Source organism: Triticum urartu, chromosome 7A (assembly GCF_056163025.1).
Source record: "Triticum urartu cultivar PI428250 chromosome 7A, HENAU_Tu73, whole genome shotgun sequence".
In the NCBI taxonomy this organism is placed as follows: Eukaryota; Viridiplantae; Streptophyta; class Magnoliopsida; order Poales; family Poaceae; genus Triticum; species Triticum urartu.
The window spans coordinates 13339550-13360311 of record NC_141879.1 but is presented as its reverse complement, the minus strand read 5'-3'; the positions used below and the strand labels follow the sequence as shown (position 1 = coordinate 13360311).

Below are 20762 nucleotides of genomic sequence, written 5' to 3'. Positions count from 1 at the left end.
ATTCATGTGTCACTTCTCGCTCCGGCTTATATTTATGTGGACTCGTAATTGTCGGGAAACATAGTAGAAAACAAAAACAAAATTGTCCTATGATCAAGATCCCGGATCACTATGAAGATGCACACAAGATTAAATCGGATCGTTACTAACCTCGAGTTGCAGCGGAAGAAAAGTTGGTGGAGATAGTTCCTGAAGTCCCTCGAACCATCCACGGCGATCCCTGCAACCGTCCACGACAATCTCTCGAACCGAAGACTGAAATCACGACATCTCTACGGATTGCACACATACGAGCTCCATGATCTGGCAGAGCTTCACCGCCCAGAGCATATCATCATCGGAGATTTAAAGGAGGGAGGAAGAGAACCGCATAGGGCTCTCTATTATCTAGATTAGAGAAAACTAGAGGTAGGTCTAATCTACTTGTATTTGTATATGGGAATCACTTGCTCAAGTTAGGCCCCATATTGCCAAGTTAATATTTTTATGTACTTTGTTCAAAAAAAATCTTAGCTTGAGAACAATCTTGTGATACTTCGAAAGACATCGCCACAACCTCTACTTTTATATAATGGTTGAATAAAAAGTTTACACTTGATAGAATTGTTCTAAACGAAAAAGTTATGAAGTAGCTCAACCCCATGGTGTTTGATACAATAGTCTCGGCGGTCCTTGCTTTGGCATTGTTTATACGGAATTGACATTCCATAGTATTCAAGAATATCCCAAAATCTATTTTGCATTCCTACATGGTGCTTCAGCTTCTTGTTGGTGCCATGGCCTTGTCACTATATGCGCCTTTACACGTGTAAATGTGATTTCATCACTTCTCTTGATGTTATGCTGAGAACTCCGCTGGCCAACTAACGATCCACGAGAGTTTTGACTCGGATTTCGGCTATGAGTTTGTTAACGTTCGCAGTGACAACACTGCAGCGAATATTATTCGTCTTTCTATTGAGTGTGTGTGTAGGTGGTAATAAATAAGTTGATCGTAAGAGCTTAAAAGAGACAACATAGTGGTCCATAATACTCAAACTTCAACCACAATGAAACCCCGCGTATGTCACCTTTTGGCATAATCTTGAGAACTTAGAAGTACCTATTCTGGATGCACCACAACTGAAGCAAGTGCATGAGAGCCTTGACTTGAGAACGTTAGTGGGCATGAATGAAAAGCTTTATATCTTGACTTTTTGATAACTCATTGTGGTCAATTTTGTGTAAAATGGAAAACAACAAAATGAAAAACAACCTAATAAGTAAGAGGATTCAAGTATTTGTTCTCATGATAGATTAAACTTTGACAAGAAGCATCGGATTTTTACTCAAGCTCCAATTACCTAGCTGAGCATGTACTACCTTGTACAGATATGTTCTATCTTGCTTATAGCTTGGAGAGAAGATAAGGGTACGCCTATGGGTAATAATGTTATTGATGAGCTAGATGGATAACTTTGGTTTATCAACCTTTTTCTCAAGGACGAGTAAGATTTAAGCTTGGAGATGTTGACGAGTGGATTTTAAGCATTTGAAGAAGGGTCATACTATTTTTGATAGAATGTTTTTTTTACATTGGTAGTAGGTGGTGTCAGTGGCGGTGGTTGGGATGGGTTTGACATGGAGTAGAAGCAAAGCTAGTCACGTGGGGAGCCATCCCCCCTTCCTATTCTCATATGCTCTTTTCCTGTGTACTTTGTCTAAGCTTTCCCAATGAACCAGAGATGCCTTAACAGTGAAAGATGGACATTATATTAGTGCTTCCAGCTTCTGACACAAGAATCTTACATCATGCTCATGCATGCACTTACTTAATTAACACTATGCATGATACCACAATGATGCACGTACATTGGCTAACACGGCTGACATAACACATGCCTCGCTCCATGTGAACTTAACTGCTAGAACTAGAAGATGAGCACCCACCCTAGAAGAGTGGCTATTGTCACGAGCGACGCCTGCGCCTGCGCAGGGGCGCCACCCTTCGCTGCCGCAGCTGGCCCACCGGCGGGCATTGCCGGCCCAAATGTCAGCACGCCGCCGTCGTTGTGGATGTCGTAGGTCATGTTCCTGCCCGTCTGCAGCAGGCTGCCGAGGACGGACCCACCGGTCGATGGACGTATGGTGAGGCAAGTCTGGTCGCTACCGGCGATGTCGAAGAAGTAGTTCTTCACATTGAGCTCCATCGTCGCGTCGGCACCGTCAAACACCATGGCGACCCTAGGAACCTTGACAGCGGCAAATTCCTTGGTGGGGAAGCACAGGCGGTCGTCATCGGGGCTCTTGGGTACCCCGACGACCTTCTGCTGCAGGATCTTGGTCAACAACTTCTGCCTCAGAACCTTGTACGCGGCGTGTTCGAGGTAGGTGACGGGAAGGGTGGTGCTGAGAATCACCCCGCCGGAGCCGGAGAAGGTCTCCTCCGGGATGTCCTTGAGGAGCTCGCCGTCGACCTGCACGCCTGTTAGCTTGACGTAGTACAGGTCAGGGTGCTTGCCCTTGAGCAACGGCGTGCTCCGGCTGCCCTTATCCTTGGCCGGCGCCGCGTCGTCTCCGACGCTGAAGCTGACGAAGCTCTTGTCGCCGCCACCGTCGTCGATGAAGTAGGAGAATCTGGAGATCTGGAGCTGCGACACAAGCGAGAGAGGCCCCCTGCTGAAGCCCGCGGAGCCGAATGAGCTGTTGAGGTTCCGCTCCGGGACCTTGCCGATGCAGCCGAACACCATGCCTTTGGCGGGCGTGGCCCCGAAGGTGAACGTGTCGGTGGCGAGGAAGGCCGACGTGCCACCGCAGCGGTCGCCGGGGCCGGCGCATTTGTACTTGGGCATCAGGCGGGTGCATGCCGGGTCGGCGCAGCCGATCGGGGCGAAGGAGTCGGAGCGGTTCGGCCGGAAGGTGGGCGCATATGTGGGCCCGGGCTTGCCGCATTGCGCCCAGACGAGGTCGGTGGTGATGTCCATGACAAAGGGGAGGACCTGTGGCGGCGATGACCCGATGGGGAGGTCGAAGATCAAGGCGCCGTAGCTGTCCGCCGCCGAGCTGCCCAGCTGGCGGTCGTCGGCGCTGCTCTGCTCGCCGGAGACGTCCTTGACGCCCTCCTCCTTCTTTTCCTCCAGGTAATAGCCGGCGACTTCCTCGATGGCCGAGATAGATTTTTCAAAGAATTTGAGCTTGGGAATCAGCCCGGCCACCGACGCAGTGGACGAGTCCGGCGGCGCCAGCAGCAGGAGGAGGAGTAGAAGAGAAGTACGAGCCGCCATTGTTACGGTTATACCAAGCTAGCTAGGCCGATGCGTATCAGCAACAGGCCCTAGCGACCCATATATATACGAGCATACGGAGTTACAGACACATCTCCATATTATTTCCTCGTACGTCCTCTTTTTTCTGTCTCCACACCCTATAGCTATACTCCGGCCAAAGAAGTTTCCGACATACTTATTTTGAATTTTTGGTGGATCTCGGAGACTCGGACTCAAAGAGTTGACCCAGCGACAATGGCCATGTGGCCACGCCGATTGCAGGCACATCCGCACATGTCCGGTTGGTGTCTTTCCTCGTTTCAGGGAAACCCTAGGGACCTTTCTGTCATTTCTTCTCTTTTGGTGCGCTTGCCTTTTGTGATTGTACCCTACTTGGACATCTGTTCTCTGGTGGCCTGGCCTCAGTAGGTGGATTTTTAGAACATCTGCACCCGGGCCCTGCTATCCTGGCTGTCCAATATTGCTTTAAGATATGTGCAACACAACTAACTTTGTATATAAAATTTTCTCTTTTTCGTTTCTCTCACATAGAACATGTCTTGAAGTTCAAACCTTTGCAGCGTGGCAAATCTTTCTATCTAGAATCTAGGATAAATCTTTCAGATTGTAATCTGAAAGATTTATCCTAGATTCTAGATAGAAAACTCGGCTACGCTGCAAAGGTTTGAACTTCAAAACATGTTTTATGCGAGAGAAACAAAAAAAAGATATGTATTTGCATGAATCGCGATGCACAGAATGGATGGCTACATAGAGAGGGCCTGGGTGCAGGTGTTCGTGTGTGTGGGTTAAAATCTAGTTTAATGAGAATTTAACCACAAGCCCTCCTCCTTCCCACAAAATAGACCTCCCTAATCTTGTTCTAGGTCAATCTTCTTAAAATTTAAATAAACTCAGTTTTTTATTCTTCATGCAACCGAATTTCATTTCAGCTCAGTCGACTCAGTGGTAAGCGATGACAGGGCAAACAGGAGATGGGGACTGCCGCTTACAAACTTTTGCGCTTATAGCATCTCTGCGCAGCGCGCTAAAAAAGCGTTTGCACCGCGCTGTTCGCGAGTTTTTGCGCGGTGAGGAGCGCCTGCTTCAGCAGCCGCTTCAAAGTTTAGTGCGCGCGAGCCGCTCCAGTAGCCGCTGCAAAAAACTGTGCGTGCGCTCTCGCACAAACAACATATGCACTCCAAACACAACCAAGAGGATCGAACACAAACAAAACAAATCAACAATAAATCGTTCAATTTCATTATTACAACTCAAACAAATAGTTTATATTGCAATAGACCAAATAGTTCAACAATACAACATCAAACACAATCAATCTATTGAGCCATGCCTTAGGACAATTCTTCCAACTCCAATGCATGCAATCTATTGAGCCAAGCATACTTGGGAAGCCGCGAGCTTTGTTCATCTCCAATAGCCTTGCGGCGTCTTCAACATTGGGAGATCTCAAACACTCCTGGCCAAACACTTGCACAATTCCGACTACGAAGCGCTTGACACACATGGTGGCTTGACTCTCACCCATGGCTAAGTGGTCATCAACTAGATCAGCCGGAATATTGTATGCCAACATACGCAAAGCGGCTGTCACCTTCTGAAAGGTGCTATGCCCGAGCTCTCCGGCAGCATTCCTCCTTTACTGAAAAACCGGTCATGGCTCGCTAGTTTCTCTGCAATGCGCCTGAACAACTCGGTGTTCATCCTAAACCTTCGCCGGAAGTACGACTCGGGGTACACGGAATTATCCGCAAAATAGTGCCTGGTCAATCTGTTGAGGACATCGATCATATCCCTCCAAATTTTCTGCCGACCAATAACCGAACCACCGTACTTCGGTTTTTTATTGATGTGCATATCTAGGATCATTGCAAGATCCTTCTCCTCTTCAATATCAAATTCTTCTTTGGAAGAATCATATGACGAACTCATCTACAATGTTCAATTTAAACTAGGCTATAAAAACTACAAACAACATGCACCAAATTCATGTAAAAAAATGTGAAGTTGAACCAATACATACCTTGCAAGCGTTTTGTCGAACACCTTGTGGCCGACGAGCGGCAGTGGGCGGCCGGGCACTGTCCGCCGGAGGAATGGCACGGCGAGGGGCGGCGGCGACTGGAGGGAGAAGGAGGAAGCGGCGGCGCGGGGATAGGCCGGGGAAGCGCCTGAACGGTCGCCGGAACAAATGGGGTGGTGCGGGCGGCGGCGCCAGTGCCTGGGTCAGGGTAGGTGAAAGTCGCGAGCGGGCGCTCGAGTGTGCGGCACGCGGTAGCGGGCGCATCACATAAACAGCGTGCGATGACATTTCGGACCGTGCGCTGAACTGTTTATGCCGGGTGTGCGGTTATTGCGCGTCCACTGGAGCTCGCTGAGCGATTGCGCGCGCGCTAAAAACCACAAATTTCTGGCGCATCGCTTATATAGGGCGGCTGTTGGAGATGCTCTTAGATAACATGCGAGGAACTCGGTACAAAAAAAACATCGAAGCTCGAATGTTGATCAAGCATTTGAAATTTGCTAAATGTCTATAGAAAAAATATTGATCATGTATTTAAAAAATGATGAATTTTTTATCATGTATATTAAAATATTAATCAATTATTTGAAAAAATGTTGATAAAGTATTTGAAAAATGTTAAATGTGCATAGAAAAAATGCTGACCATGTATTTAAAACTGAGGAATTATTTTTATCATGTATACAATGATGTTAATAAAGCATTTGAAAAAAATGTTAAACAAGTATTTGAAAAATGATGATCAAGCATTTTCAAAATGTTAAATTTCTATAGAAAAAAATCTTGACCACGTAATTATAAAATTATGAAATTTTTTGATCATGTACATAAAAATGTTAATTGAACATTTGTAAAATGTTGAACAAGTATTTGCAAATGTTGATCAAGCATTTGAACAACATTAAATGTGTATAGAAAAAATGTTGAGCATGTATTAAAAGATGATGATATTTTTTGATCATGTATATAAAAATGTTAATCAAGCATTGAAAAAATGTTAGACAAGTATTTTAAAAAAATACTTGTGGGCGCATATGTGGGCCCGGGCTTGCCGCACTGTGCCCAAACTAGGTCGGTAGTGATGTCCATGACAAAGGGGAGGACCTGCGGCGGCGATGTCCCGACGGGGAGGTCGGAGATCAAGGCGCCGTACGTAGCTGTCGGCCGCCGAGCTACCCCCACTGCTTTGCTCGCCGGAGACGTCCTTGACGCCCTCCTCCTCCTTTTCCTCCAGGTAATAGCCGGCGACTTCCTCAATGGCCGAGATAGATTTTTCAAAGAATTTGAGCTTCGGAATCAGCCCGGCCACCGACACGGCGGACGAGTCCGGCGGCGCCAGCAATAGGAGGAGTAGAAGAAGTGAAGTACGAGCTGCCATTGTCACGGTTATATCAAGCTATGCCGAGACGTGTATCAGCGACAGGCCCTAGCGACCCGTATATATACGAGCATACAGACCCATCTCGGTATTATTTCCACGTCCTCTCCTATACTTATTTTGAATTTTTGTGGATCTAGGAGACTCAGACTCAAAGAGTTGACCCGGCGACAACGGCCATGTGGCTACGCCGATGGCAGGCACATACGCACATGTCCGGACCTTGGACCTTGCTGTCATTTCTTCTCTTTTGGTTTCTTTTTTTAAGGGGTTATAAACCAAGCTTTATATTAATTAAAGTTCACATGATGTGGGATACAAAACAGATCGTGGGAGCGCCAAACCAAACATGACGTCCCTCATCTAATGATTGAGCAAACTTCACTACCAGAAATTATCTAGTTGCCGACGGCCTCATCTATGCCGACGGCGCCCGTCGGCATAAATGGACATATGCCGACGGCCAAGGGCAGGCCGTAGGCGTAGAATAGCCGTCGGCATATTACGGCCGTCGGGACAGCTCGCCGTACGCCTACGGGACCGTCGGCATAGAAGAGGCCGTCGGCATAGAAAGGGCCCACCTACCCGATTAGCGGCGACCATTTGACGGCGTCAAAACTACGCCGACGGGGGATAACGGCGGCCGTCGGCATAACTATGCCGACGGCTAGGCCGTCGGCATAGAATTGCTAACATCACCGATCCGCGCCGTCGACACGCCATCGATCCGAGGGAGTGATGGCCTGTGGTGTGGCAGAGATATGCCGACGGCATAGCCGTCGGCATAGTCCTAGCCCATGCTATCTGCCACGTCATCAATCCGCGTGCAATGCCATGTCATCGATCCGTGGGATCGTAGCTCCGTGTGCGCAGCTATGCCGACGGCCTTGCCGTCGGCATACCTTTATTTTTTTATTTTTAGTTTATATATTTATTATTTTGTATTTTTTTCACAACATAAATGTGCCTTATCTAAACAAAAAACATGCCCCGATGGTATATCGATTGCCCCCCTCACGGACGTCACTGCCGCCGTGTCACAGAGGGGGGAAACGATCGACATGGAGGGAATCTGGTTAGAGGGGGGATTCGGGGTGGCCTTCGGGGTGTAGCTATGCTACCGAAACATCGCATGGGTCCCGATGCATGTGTGAAAGTGTTCTGGCATGCGTAGACGCCCGTCTTGGCGCTCCATGGTGTGGCCCCCTCCACGGAAGGCAGAGCCGCCGTCACTTGGAGGGGGGATGGTGCGGGTGCGGTGGAACCGGAGGGAATCTAGTGTTGGGTTGGGTCCAAACCGTGTTCGGGGATGTTGCTATGGGCTGACCTATCGCAACCAGGTGGAATAGTCCACCGGTCAAAGCCCGTCCGGCGAAAGTCAAAGGTCTAGATCTACTGGTCAACTGGGATTCGGGCTGGCCTTCGGGGTGTAGTTATGCCACCGAAACATCGCATGGGTCGCGATGCATGTGTGAAAGTGTTCTGGCATGCGTAGACACCCGTCTTGGGGCTCCGTGGTGTGGCCCCCCTCCACGGAAGGTAGAGCAGCCGTCAGTTAGAGAGGGGGATGGTGCGGGTGCGGTGGAACCGGAGGGAATCTAGTGTTGGGTTGGGTCCAGACTGTGTTCGGGGATGTTCCTATGGGCTGACCTATCGCAACCAGGTCGAAGAGTCCACCGGTCAAAGCCCGTCCGACGAAAGTCAAAGGGCTAGATCTACTGGTCAACTGGGATTCGGGGTGGCCTTCGGGGTATAGCTATGCCACCGAAACATCGCACGGGTCCCGATGCATGTGTGAAAGTGTTCTGGCATGTGTAGACGTCCGTCTTGGGGCTCCGTGGTGTGCCCCCCCTCCACGGAAGGCAGAGCAGCCGTCACTTAGAGGGGGGATGGTGCGGGTGCGGTGGAACCGGAGGGAATCTAGTGTTGGGTTGGGTCCAGACCATGTTCGGGAATGTTCCTATGGGCTGACTTATCGCAACCAGGTGGAAGAGTCCACCGGTCAAAGCCCGTCCGGCGAAAGTCAAAGGGCTAGATCTACTGGTCAACTGGGATTCGCGGTGGCCTTCGGGGTGTAGCTATGCCACCGAAACATCGCACGGGTCCCGATGCATGTGTGAAAGTGTTCTGGCATGCGTAGACGCCCGTCTTGGGGCTCCGTGGTGTGCCCCCCCTCCACGGAAGGCAGAGCAACCGTCACTTAGAGGGGGGGATGGTGCGGGTGCGATGGAACCGGAGGGAATCTAGTGTTGGGTTGGGTCCAAACCGTGTTCGGGGATGTTGCTATGGGCTGACCTATCACAACCAGGTGGAAGAGTCCACCGGTCAAAGCCCATCCGGCGAAAGTCAAAGGGCTAGATCTACCGGTCAACTGGGATTCGGGGTGGCCTTCGGTGTGTAGCTATGCCACCGAAACATCGCATGGGTCGCGATGCATGTGTGAAAGTGTTCTGGCATGCGTAGACACCCGTCTTGGGGCTCCGTGGTGTGGCCCCCCTCCACGGAAGGCAGAGCAGCCGTCAGTTAGAGGGGGGGATGGTGCGGGTGCGGTGGAACCGGAGGGAATCTAGTGTTGGGTTGGGTCCAGACTGTGTTCGGGGATGTTCCTATGGGCTGACCTATCGCAACCAGGTGGAAGAGTCCACCGGTCAAAGCCCGTCCGACGAAAGTCAAAGGGCTAGATCTACTGGTCAACTGGGATTCGGGGTGGCCTTCGGGTTATAGCTATGCCACCGAAACATCCCACGGGTCCCGATGCATGTGTGAAAGTGTTCTGGCATGCGTAGACGCCCGTCTTGGGGCTCCGTGGTGTGGCCCCCCTCCACGGAAGGCAGAGCAGCCGTCACTTAGAGGGGGGATGGTGCGGGTGCGGTGGAACTGGAGGGAATCTAGTGTTGGGTTGGGTCCAGACCGTGTTCGGGGATGTTGCTATGGGCTGACCTATCACAACCAGGTGGAAGAGTCCACCGGTCAAAGCCCGTCCAGCGAAAGTCAAAGGGCTAGATCTACTGGTCAACTGGGATTCGGGGTGTAGCTATGCCACCGAAACATCGCACGGGTCCCGATGCATGTGTGAAAGTGTTCTGGAATGCGTAGATGCCCGTCTTGGGGCTCCGCGGTGTGGCCCCCTTCCACGGAAGGCAGAGCAGCCGTCACTTAGAGGGGGGGATGGTGCCGGTGCGGTGGAACCGGAGGGAATCTAGTGTTGTTTTGGGTCCAGACCATATTCGGGGATGTTGCTATGGGCTGACCTATCGCAACCAGGTGGAAGAGTCCACCGGTCAAAGCCCGTCCGGCGAAAGTCAAAGGGCTTGATCTACTGGTCAACTGGGATTCGGGGTGGCCTTCGTGGTGTAGCTATGCCACCGAAACATCGCACGGGTCCCGATGCATGTGTGGAAGTGTTCTGCATGTGTAGACGCCCGTCTTGGGGCTTCGTGGTGTGGCCCCCCTCCACGGAAGGCACAACAGCCGTCACTTAGAGGGGGGATGGTGCGGGTGCGGTGGAACCGGAGGGAATCTAGTGTTGGGTTGGGTCCAGACCGTGTTCGGGGATGTTGCTATGGGCTGACCTATCACAACCAGGTGGAAGAGTCCACCGGTCAAAGCCCGTCCAGCGAAAGTCAAAGGGCTAGATCTACTGGTCAACTGGGATTCGGGGTGGCCTTCGGGGTGTAGCTATGCCACCGAAACATCGCACGGGTCCCGATGCATGTGTGAAAGTGTTCTGGAATGCGTAGACGCCCGTCTTGGGGCTCCGTGGTGTGGCCCCCTTCCACGGAAGGCAGAGCAGCCGTCACTTAGAGGGGGGGATGGTGCGGGTGCGGTGGAACCGGAGGGAATCTAGTGTTGGATTGGGTCCAGTCCGTGTTCGGGGATGTTGCTATGGGCTGACCTATCGCAACCAGGTGGAAGAGTCCACCGGTCAAAGCCCGTCCGGCGAAAGTCAAAGGGCTTGATCTACTGGTCAACTGGGATTCGGGGTGGCCTTCGGGGTGTAGCTATGCCACCGAAACATCGCACGGGTCCCGATGCATGTGTGAAAGTGTTCTGGCATACGTAGACGCCCGTCTTGCGGCTCCGTGGTTTGGCCCCCTCCACGGAAGGCAGAGCCGCCGTCACTTGGAGGAGGGGATGGTGTGGGTGCGGTGGAACCGGAGGGAATCTAGTGTTGGGTTGGGTCGTAGACGCCCGTCTTGGGGCTCCGTGGTGTGGCCCCCCCTCCACGGAAGGCAGAGCAGCTGTCACTTAGATGGGGGATGGTGCGGGTGCGGTGGAACCGGAGGGAATCTAGTGTTGGGTTGGGTCGGGGTGTAGCTATGGGTGGGGCTATGGGTGGAACTTATAACGTATGGATTAGTGAACTATTTAAACAGGTCAAATTGCTTGTCCCTGGGCGAGGTGGGACTATTTTTTCGAAAAAAAGTGGTTGCCATCTATGCCTACGGCCTTGCTGTCGGCACCTGGAGGGGGGAAACGGACGCGTGGGGTCTACACGGAGGGGATCTTGCTGTGGGTCTGGCCCGGATGTTGCTCCAAAGTGTTCCTATGGGCTGACCTAACACAACCGGGTGGGGAGGTCCACTGGTCAAAGCCCGTCAGTGCAAAGTCAAAGGGCTAGATCCCGTGGTCAAACGCTACAGGGTTAGGCGGGACGGGGGCACTGGGGGTAGCAATGCCACCGGAGCGTCGCACCGGGCCCTCATACATGCGGGGTGGTGTGGTGGCATGTCCGAAGAGGCGGGATGCGTCTCCGGGGCGTGGCCCCCCCTCACGGACGGCGATGACACGGCAGTAGACGTTCTGCGGTAACGATGCGGCGTCAATATTACTAAATACTCGGAGCGCGATAAAATCATAATTTTTTTTGCACGACGCGGGCACATGTGCTATAGGAATGATGTTATTTTTTCATAATTTTTGGTGATGGAGAAGTCTCCGAAAAATTCCCTCTACGCGGATTGCCCTTCGCGCGTCTACGGCTGTGGCCGGCGGCCTCCGGGGGCTAGCATGCCGCCAAATCTTGCGTAGGCGGCCTCTCACAAGTCTGGAAGTGTTGTGGCGGTTGCAAACGCCCGTCACGCGTCTCCGGGGTGTGCCCCCCCCTCACGGACGGTGCAGTTGCCGTCACCTGGAGGGGGGAAACGGACGTGTCGGGTCTACACGGAGGGGATCTTGTTGTGGGTCTGGCCCGGATGTTTCTCCAAAGTGTTCCTATGGTCTGACCTAACACAACCGGGTGGGGAGGTCCGCTGGTCAAAGCCCGTCCGTGCAAAGTCAAAGGGCTAGATCCCATGGTCAAACGCTACAGGGTTAGGCGGGACGGGGGACCTGGGGGGTAGCAATGCCACCGGAGCGTCGTACCGGGCCCTCATACATGCGGGGTGGTGTTGTGGCATGTCCGAAGAGGCGACACGCATCTTCGGGGTGTGGCCCCCTAACGGACGGCGCCGCCGCCGGCACCCGGAGGGGGGAAACGGACGTGTCGGGTCTACACGGTGTGGATATGTAGCAGTGGGTTTGGCCCGGATGTTGCTCCCAGGTGTCCCTCTGTCGATGACCCCCTCCCCCTTCACTCACCTGACGAACTAAGCTACCCCCGCCCCCACCCCACCCTCACCGTCGACGACCCCCTCCCCCTTCACTCACCTGACGAACTAAGCTCCAGATCGAGCACGTGATCGAGGGCGGCCATGGCGCTCCCATACCCGCGACCAGGCCACGGTCTTGGCGGACGAAGCTACTCGAATTCGGCGCCTCCCCTCCCCTCCCCTCTGTGTGGTTCCGGGAGAGGAGAGGGCTGAGCGGTTTTAAAAAATAAAAAATCTATATGAAATAATAATACATAAAAAAGGAAAATTATAACTATAAAAAAATTAAAAATCTATATAAAATAAAAAAGAATAAATATATAACTATAAGAAAACATTAAAAAATTTATATAAAATAAAAAAAACTATGCCTACGGCTAAGCCGTCGGCATAGGTGCCACGTGGCATCACTACATATGCCGACGGCTTAGCCGTCGGCATATTTGCCTTATCCATATCCAGTCAACCCCCTCCACTCGTTCGTCCCCGGCCAGATCCCGCGCGCCCCCGAGCCCGACCCGCGCTGCCGCCGCCGCCCGCCGCCCGCCCGCCGCCGCTCCACCCGCCCACTCTCCCCTTCCCTCGCCCGTCCCCCCTCCCCGCCGTCCTCGCCGTCTCCACCCCTGCCTCCCCCGTCGCCGCCTGAAGCCGCCGTTGCCCCGGCCTCGCCCTACCGCGCTGCGCCGCCCCGGCCTCCCCCGACCCCAACGCCGCACCAGCCTCCCCCCGACCGCGAGCCGGCCGTAGCTCCTGCCGGCCCGCGCGCCCGGCCCTCCCGTCCCCGGCCGCCCCTGCCTCGGCCCTCCACCGCCGCCCCTGCTCGCCCGCTGCCCCGGCCGCCCCTGCCTCGGCCCTCCACCGCCGCCCCCTGCTCGCCCGCTGCCCCGGCCGCCCTGCCTCGCCGTCCCGGCTGGCCCGGTGAGCTTTTTTTCATTTTTTTTGCATTTTTTACTGCTTGTTATGTGATAGATGCATGTTGTATGGATGAATGGATGGATTGATGTATATTGGTTAGTTATTTTATCATGATGATCTTGCTAAAAAATGTTGTCAAATGTACGACGAGGAAGAGCCTCCACCTCCGTCGGACAACGAAGATGATATGATTGATAGTGATGATGAGACGGACCGAGAAACAGGTTACAATAGTGATGATTCATATGGGTTCTAGCAGATGTACGTTTCAAGTATTTTTTTTCTATAGTTTAGGAATATGACTTTTTATGCATTTTTATTAATGTGTTTATTATCATGCCTTTTCCTTCATTTCATTAATTTACTAATTGCTTTTTCTCTTTTCAATGCAAGTTCGTGGAACATGGGCAAGGGGAAGGCCGACGGCGTGGGTTTCCTACGCAAGGTCATCGGCCTGCCTAGTCGGAGTGGTCGAGAACGTAATCCTCCCCCTCGGCTACTTGACGATGACTCCTCACAGGGAGGTCGAGGGAGAGGTGCCCCTAGAGGAGGAGGGGGCGGGGGGAGAGCCTCTAGAGGACGAGGTGCTGGGGGGAGAGCCACTACAAGGGGTCGCGGCCAGAAAGAGCGCACCCTCACCGACTTAGGGGTGTTGTCTTTGAGGCCCTCCTCTAGTGAGGTACCCTCCTCTAGTGAGGTACACTCTAGGGAGGAGGAGGAGGAGGAGGAGGTTGGGGAGGGGGAGGCAGGCGAGGAGGAGGGTGGTGGCGGGGATGATGGCGGTGACGGGAAGGGGGTTGACAAGAAGGGGTGGCTGCGTGGCAACGCAAAGCTACCAAAGCAGGTTCCTGCTACTAAGGAGCAGAAGTGGCTCATTGAGCCCACGGGAAAAGAGTAAGTGGTTCATTATTTTGCTTGTCACATGCTTATTCCGGTTGTTATTTATTTTGCTTGTCACATGCTAATAGTTCATTCTTTTGCAGCAACTGGATATATTCTAAAGGGGTCCGTATTCCCAACGGCCTCATCACCGTCTTGCTGAAGTTATATTGGCCGGGGTTGTACTGTCCTGATCCAGTCAGGCAGTCGGACCGTCGGGTTTTGGCCATGAGCTGGGACCACTAGGAAGCGGCCCGCCACGCGGACCATGAGACCCATGCCAAGGCCGTGATCACTACTTTCTGGGTGAGTTCTCTTCAGAAGCACAAGTCCATTCTAGTTTCATGAATGATTTAACTCATGGCTTCTTCCATTCTTGTTTCATGCATGATTGTAGACATTCTATCGAGTTCTTCCAGAGCACAGGTCTAGAGCGGACCAGATCGTGCTGCGCCAATGCAAGAAGAAGGCCCGCCAGATGCAGTACGAGGTGCGCTATGTGGCCATCTCCACATACTACCACGACTATCTTGGTGTGAAGATGACCAAGGAAGAAGCGCGGAGGATGGGCATTACCTTGGAGAGGCCCGAGTTCTTGGCAGTAAGTATAAAAGATTTTTCATTATGCTTTCATATATTATGCTTTCATTATGATTTCATTACCTTGTGGTACATTATGCTTTATGCTTTATGCTTCCATAACACCAATTTGGACACACCTACATGCCATTATGTTTTTATTATGTAGGTGTGTCCAAATTGGTGTTATGGAAAAGACGAGTCCTGGGCGGCATTAGTGGATGTTTGGTGTGATGAGGCTGGAGCCTGGGCGGCTATGAGAACTAAAAATAAGGCTAACCAAGGGACGGAGGGAGTACATGCTCAGGGAAACCGAAACCACTATCTCCACAAGGCAGTTAATGTATGACTAACCCCATTAAACATTCTTCTTCTTCTATTTACCATCACTTTCTTATTTATGACTAACCTCTGTTTGGTGGTGCAGGAGGAGAAACTGAAGCGGCCGCTCTCAGACATGCAGGCGTGGGAGATCGCCCATACGCGGAAGGACTCCAAGCCTGGCGAGCCCCAGTACTACGGCAAGAAGACCGCGGGGAGGAAGCAGGCCTACTCTGAAGCGTATCTGAAGTTGCATCCTGACACACCTGACCCCATTGCGGCGCCTCTGGACGACAGGGCGGTGGTGAGAATGGGGCCCAAGGAGCACGGTCGGGAGGCGGTTCTCGATGTTGTGATCACTCCTAGTATGTCCTACACACAGCTTCGTCGGATCGACCCGAGCCTGAGCCAGCGCACGAGCCAGCCAGTGACCAGTACACAGTCCCTCTTTCAGGAGCAACAATCTGTAAGTATTTTCCCTCTTATCTTCATTGCTCACTTCATTTTCCGCATTTAGTAGTTTTATGAGTTCCATCATGTCATACCGTAGGCCTACATGGAGTACACACGCCAGGAGACCATGGCGTGGCATCAGAGGCTTTATGAACACCAAGTGCAGAGGGATAGCCAGATGCAGCAGGCTTTTCAGGATATGGCGGCCGGCAGGTGTCCTCAGTTCCCTCCAGCACAATGCCCTCCAGCACAACCAGTGTTGATGAGCTTTGAGGAGTTTGTGGCACAGAACGCTGGCCCCTCGCCGGTTAGTGTAGGATCGAAAGTATGTCTAGAGGGGGGGTGATTAGACTACTTGACCAAATAAAAACTTAACCTTTTCCCAGTTTTAGTTCTTGGCAGATTTTAGCTATTTTAGGACAAGTCAAGCAATCATCACACAATTCAAGCAAGCATGCAAAGAGTATATTGGCAGCGGAAAGTAAAGCATGCAACTTGCAAGAATGTAAAGGGAAGGGTTTGGAGAAATCAAACGCAATTGGAGACACGGATGTTTTTCCCGTGGTTCGGATAGGTGGTGCTATCCTGCATCCACGTTGATGGAGACTTCAACCCACAAAGGGTAACGGTTGCGAGAGTCCACGGAGGGCTCCACCCACAAAGGGTAATGGTTGCGCGAGTCCACACAGGGCTCCACCCACGAAGGGTCCACGAAGAAGCAACCACCCACAAAGGGTCCACGAAGAAGCAACCTTGTCTATCCCACCATGGCCATCGCCCACACAGGACTTGCCTCACTAGCGGTAGATCTTCACGAAGTAGGCGATCTCCTTGCCCTTACAAACTCCTTGGTTCAACTCCACAATCTTGTCAGAGGCTCCCAAGTGACACCTAGCTAATCTAGGAGACACCACTCTCCAAGAAGTAACAAATGGTGTGTAGGTAATGAACTCCTTGCTCTTGTGCTTCAAATGATAGTCTCCCCAACACTCAACTCTCTCTCTCATAGGATTTGGATTTGGTGGAAAGAAGATTTGAGTGGAAAGCAACTTGGGAAGGCTAGAGATCAAGATCCGTATGGTAGGAATGGAATATCTTGGTCTCAACACATGAGTAGGTGGTTCTCTCTCAGAACATATGAGTAGGAATTGTGTATGTGTTCTGATGGCTCTCTCTTCGAATGAAGAGGAGGTGGAGGGGTATATATAGCCTCCACACAAAATCCAACCGTTACACACAGTTTTCCAATCTCGGTGGGACCGAATCAACAAACTTGGTCGGACCGAAAATGTAAACCTAGTGACCGTTAGAGATTTTCGGTGGGACTGACATGCAACTCGGTGGGACCGATATGGTTAGGGTTTGGGCATAACGTAATCTCGATGAGACCGATTACACAAACTCGGTGAGACCGAATTTGGTAATTAGCTAACCAGAGAGTTGGTCAGGCAAACTCGGTGGGACCGATTTGCTCTTTCGGTGAGACCGAAAATTTACAAAGGGGAAACACTGAATTTACATTGCAATCTCGGTGGGACCGATTCGCTCTTTCGGTGAGACCGAAAAGTTACGAAAGGGAAACAGAGAGTTTGCAATCCCATCTCGGTGAGACCGAGATCCCTATCGGTAGAACCGAATTGCTAGGGTTTGGCAGTGGCTTATGACAAGTGAAACTCGGTGGCGCCGGATAGGAAGAATCGGTAGGACCGAGTTTGGCTTAGGGTTTAGGTCATATGTGGATATGGGAAAGTAGTTGAGGGTTTTGGAGCATATCACTAAGCACATGAAGCAAGAGGCTCATTAAGCAACACCTCATCCCTCCTTGATAGTATTGGCTTTTCCTAAAGACTCAATGTGATCTTGGATCACTAAAATATAAAATGAAGAGTCTTGAGCTTTTGAGCTTGAGCCAATCCTTTGTCCTTAGCATTTTGAGGGTTCCACTTTCACATCCATGCCATGCCAATCATTGAGCTTTCCTGAAATAATCATCTTGGAATAGCATTAGCTCAATGAGCTATATGTTGTTATGAATTACCAAAACCACCTAGGGATAGTTGCACTTTCAATCTCCCCCTTTTTGGTAATTGATGACAACATATAGATCAAAGCTTCGACAAATGATAATAAGCATGAAATATATCGTCGCTTTGAGAAGTATGTGATAAGTAAGAGCTCCCCCTAAGTTTGTGCATATTTAAAATTTGCTTTGGACTGCAAATGCACAAGGAGTTAGAGTCATGGGTTACTCTTCCATGTCACATACATCTTGGTGGAGCGCTTAAAATGATAAGAATGAAATACATGCACTCATCACCAAGAGTAGTGAATGATCACATAAGATAGATAAGATAATAGCATTAAGCAAGCATTAAGTGTAGCTTATGATCAAACACATGATCATCAATGTCTCACAAGCAATGACATAGTATCTCAAGCACTCAAAAGCAAACAAGTTCGAAAAACCACCAAATAAAGCAAGAGAGAAAAGCAACACTCTCTCTCTCGAAGCCTATGATCTATACATTTTTCTCCCCCTTCGGCAACAATTTACCAAAAAGTTCCTAGAAAAATGCATAGTGCTAAGTCGACGCTCAGGCTTGATCTTCAGGTGGTGGTGGAGTCCGGATCACTCCAAGGACGAAGGCTTCTGTAGACGCTGAAGTAGACGCTGGAGTTGGAGCTGAAGTAGATGCTGGAGCTGGTGGAACTGAGGCTGTAGCTGGTGCTGAGGTGGTGGCTCTGGTGGCAGCAACTGGCACGGCAGACGACCTTGGACCTCGTGGCACTTTGGCAAAGGCATCAGTGGTAGTCCTGCCTCTCCTCTCCTGCATGTCATCTTGGAGCTGCTCCACTGCAGTCTGAATCTCTGTCACCTTGACATCCAAGTCATAGAACTTTTGTTCCATGATCCTCTCTAAGCTTGCCTGGTTCTGAGTTAGGGTAGCTAGTCCTTTCTCAATCCGCAGGGTGGATGCAATCAGGTAACCAAGCTGCTCTTGTTTAGTTTTCAAGAAATACTCAGATGCCTCCTCTTGGGTTGGCATCTTGGCAGCTTTCTCCTTCCTTGCCTTCTCCTTCTTGGCTTGTGCTTGGGCATATGATGGCTCATTCTCAGTCATGACTACTTGATTGTCCTCAAAATCTGGATGGATGGGCAAGTGTTCCTTGTCCAACAAGTATATGCACGTGCCCATCTTGGAGTTAATGAGCTCCTGAATTTGAGGGGCATAACCACAGCTCCTCTTCTGATCTGCTGCAGTCCTCTTGATAGTCTCTACTATGAGGCTCATGACCTTGAATTTCTGTGGCACATCAAATACATGTAGCAAGTTGATTGCATGGCCTCTGATCATCTTGTGATCTCCAGACTTGGGCAAGAGAGTGTGCCTCAATATCCAATTTATAGTAGGCAGCCCTGACAGAAGATAATGCACAAACCCAAACTTGAAAGTATCAAGAGCTTCATTGGGAATTTCCTTGTACATATTGGACATTGAGTTATGATCCATCTTCTTCTTGGCGTAGATATCCAAGTCATCCTCATGCTCCTCTGGGGCATTGATGAGCTGTGCCCACTCAGCAATAGTAGATTGGTACCTCGTACCCTCAGACATCCATGTGATCCTTCCATCTGGGTAGAAGTGTGCTGTGGAGTAGAATTGCATGATAAGCTCCTCGTTCCACTTTGTGAGCTTCTGCCCAACAAAGTCTGCAACTCCACACGCACTAAAGCTGTCATACACTCCAGGGTAGTGTTCCTCATTTTCCTTCATGTAGGTCCAGTCGACCCATCTCATGTCACAAACAATGGGCTTCTTGTCAAGCAGTACTGTCTCATAGAAATCTTGCTGCTCCTTGGTGTGAAATCTGTAATCCACAGTAGTCCTTCTCCTTGAAGCATACGGATTTGCTTCTCTCCATTTCCTCAGCCCTGAGTCTCTCCTGAGCTTCATGTCTTCAGCCACAGGATGAGCATCGTTGTGGTCTGGGATCTTGGGCTTGAGTTTTCTGAGAACTTGCTCTTCATCCTCTTCTTCAGCAGCTTCAGGCACTGGGGCCTTGTTCTTTTCAGCAGCAGGTATGCTCCTTGTATTTCTCTTTGGTGCTGTCTTGACCTTTGATACAGCCTTGGGCTTAGATGCAGTAGCCCCTGATTTGATAGCATCACCCATTAGCTTGGGTGCCTTAGGTGCTGGTGCAGCAACCTCTTCTTCCTCTTCCTCTTCCATAATGGAAGCCTTTCCAAGCACTCTGGCTACGGTCTTCTTGACCCTTTCCTTCCTCTTCTTGCCTTCAGCAACAACTGGCTCTTTGGGTGCAGGCTTTTCAGTTGAAGCTCTAGCCTTTGTGAAAGTGCGTTATATCGACTAGAGGGGGGGTGAATAGGCGATTTTTATGAAAGTCTTCAAAACGTGGGAGTTATGAAGACAAACAGCAAAGATTATGCCTATTACTATGCAGCGGAAGTTAGATTACACTAGGCAAGCCATGGTCAAGTATTCAATAGAGTGAAAGCACAAAGACAAACAGCTGCAGTGTAATAAGGATCAGGTAGGAAGAAGTTATGATGCCAAACAGATCATACATTCACGTTGTGAAAACAAAAGATAGAGCAAGCATGCAATGGCTTCACAATGAGTAACAGTAAGTAAAAGGAAGTGAAGATGAAACCAGTGATGCATTAAAGACAATGATATGTTGGACCAGTTCCAGTTGCTGTGACAACTGTACGTCTGGTTGGAGCAGCTAGGTATTTAAACCTTAGGACACACAGTTCCGGACACCCAGTCCTGAACACGCAGCTCATGACACCAAGTCCTCATCGTATTCTCCTTGAGCTAAGGTCACTTAGTCCTCGCCCAATCACTCTGGTAAGTCTTCAAGGTAGACTCCCAAACCTTCACAGACTTCGTTCACTGGCAATCCACAATGTCTCTTGGATGCTCTGAACGCGACGCCTAACCGTCTGGAGGATTCACAGTCCTCAAGTGTAATAAGTCTTCAGATCACACAGACAAGAAGACTTAAGTGATGCCCAATTTACTCTGGCTCTGGGTGGTTAGGGCTTTTCTCCTCGCTAGGAATTTTCTCTCAAAGGCTTCGAGGTGGGTTGCTCTCAAACGACAAAAGCCGTGCACTAAAATCTGAGCAGCCAACTGTTTATGGTTGTAGGGGTGGGCTATTTATAGCCACTTGGCAACCCGACCTGATTTGTCTGAAATGACTCTGGGTCACTAAGGAACTGACACGTGTCTCAAAGGTCAGATTTCAAACTCTCATGGCAACTTTACTTGGGCTACAAGCAAAGCTGACTTGTCCGGCTCTGGACAAGATTCGCTCTCATTGTCTTCACT

At 50.7% G+C, this 20762-nt stretch overlaps 1 protein-coding gene across 1 annotated transcript; it reads right to left on the bottom strand.

Annotated features, from left to right (window-relative positions):
* Positions 1 to 1729: 1729 nt before the first annotated feature.
* Positions 1730 to 3381, bottom strand: LOC125522176 (aspartic proteinase nepenthesin-1-like). Its single transcript, XM_048687263.2, has one exon. The coding sequence runs from the start codon at positions 3261 to 3263 to the stop codon at positions 1911 to 1913; it is 1353 nt and encodes a 450-aa protein (XP_048543220.2). The 5' UTR covers positions 3264 to 3381; the 3' UTR covers positions 1730 to 1910.
* Positions 3382 to 20762: the final 17381 nt, after the last annotated feature.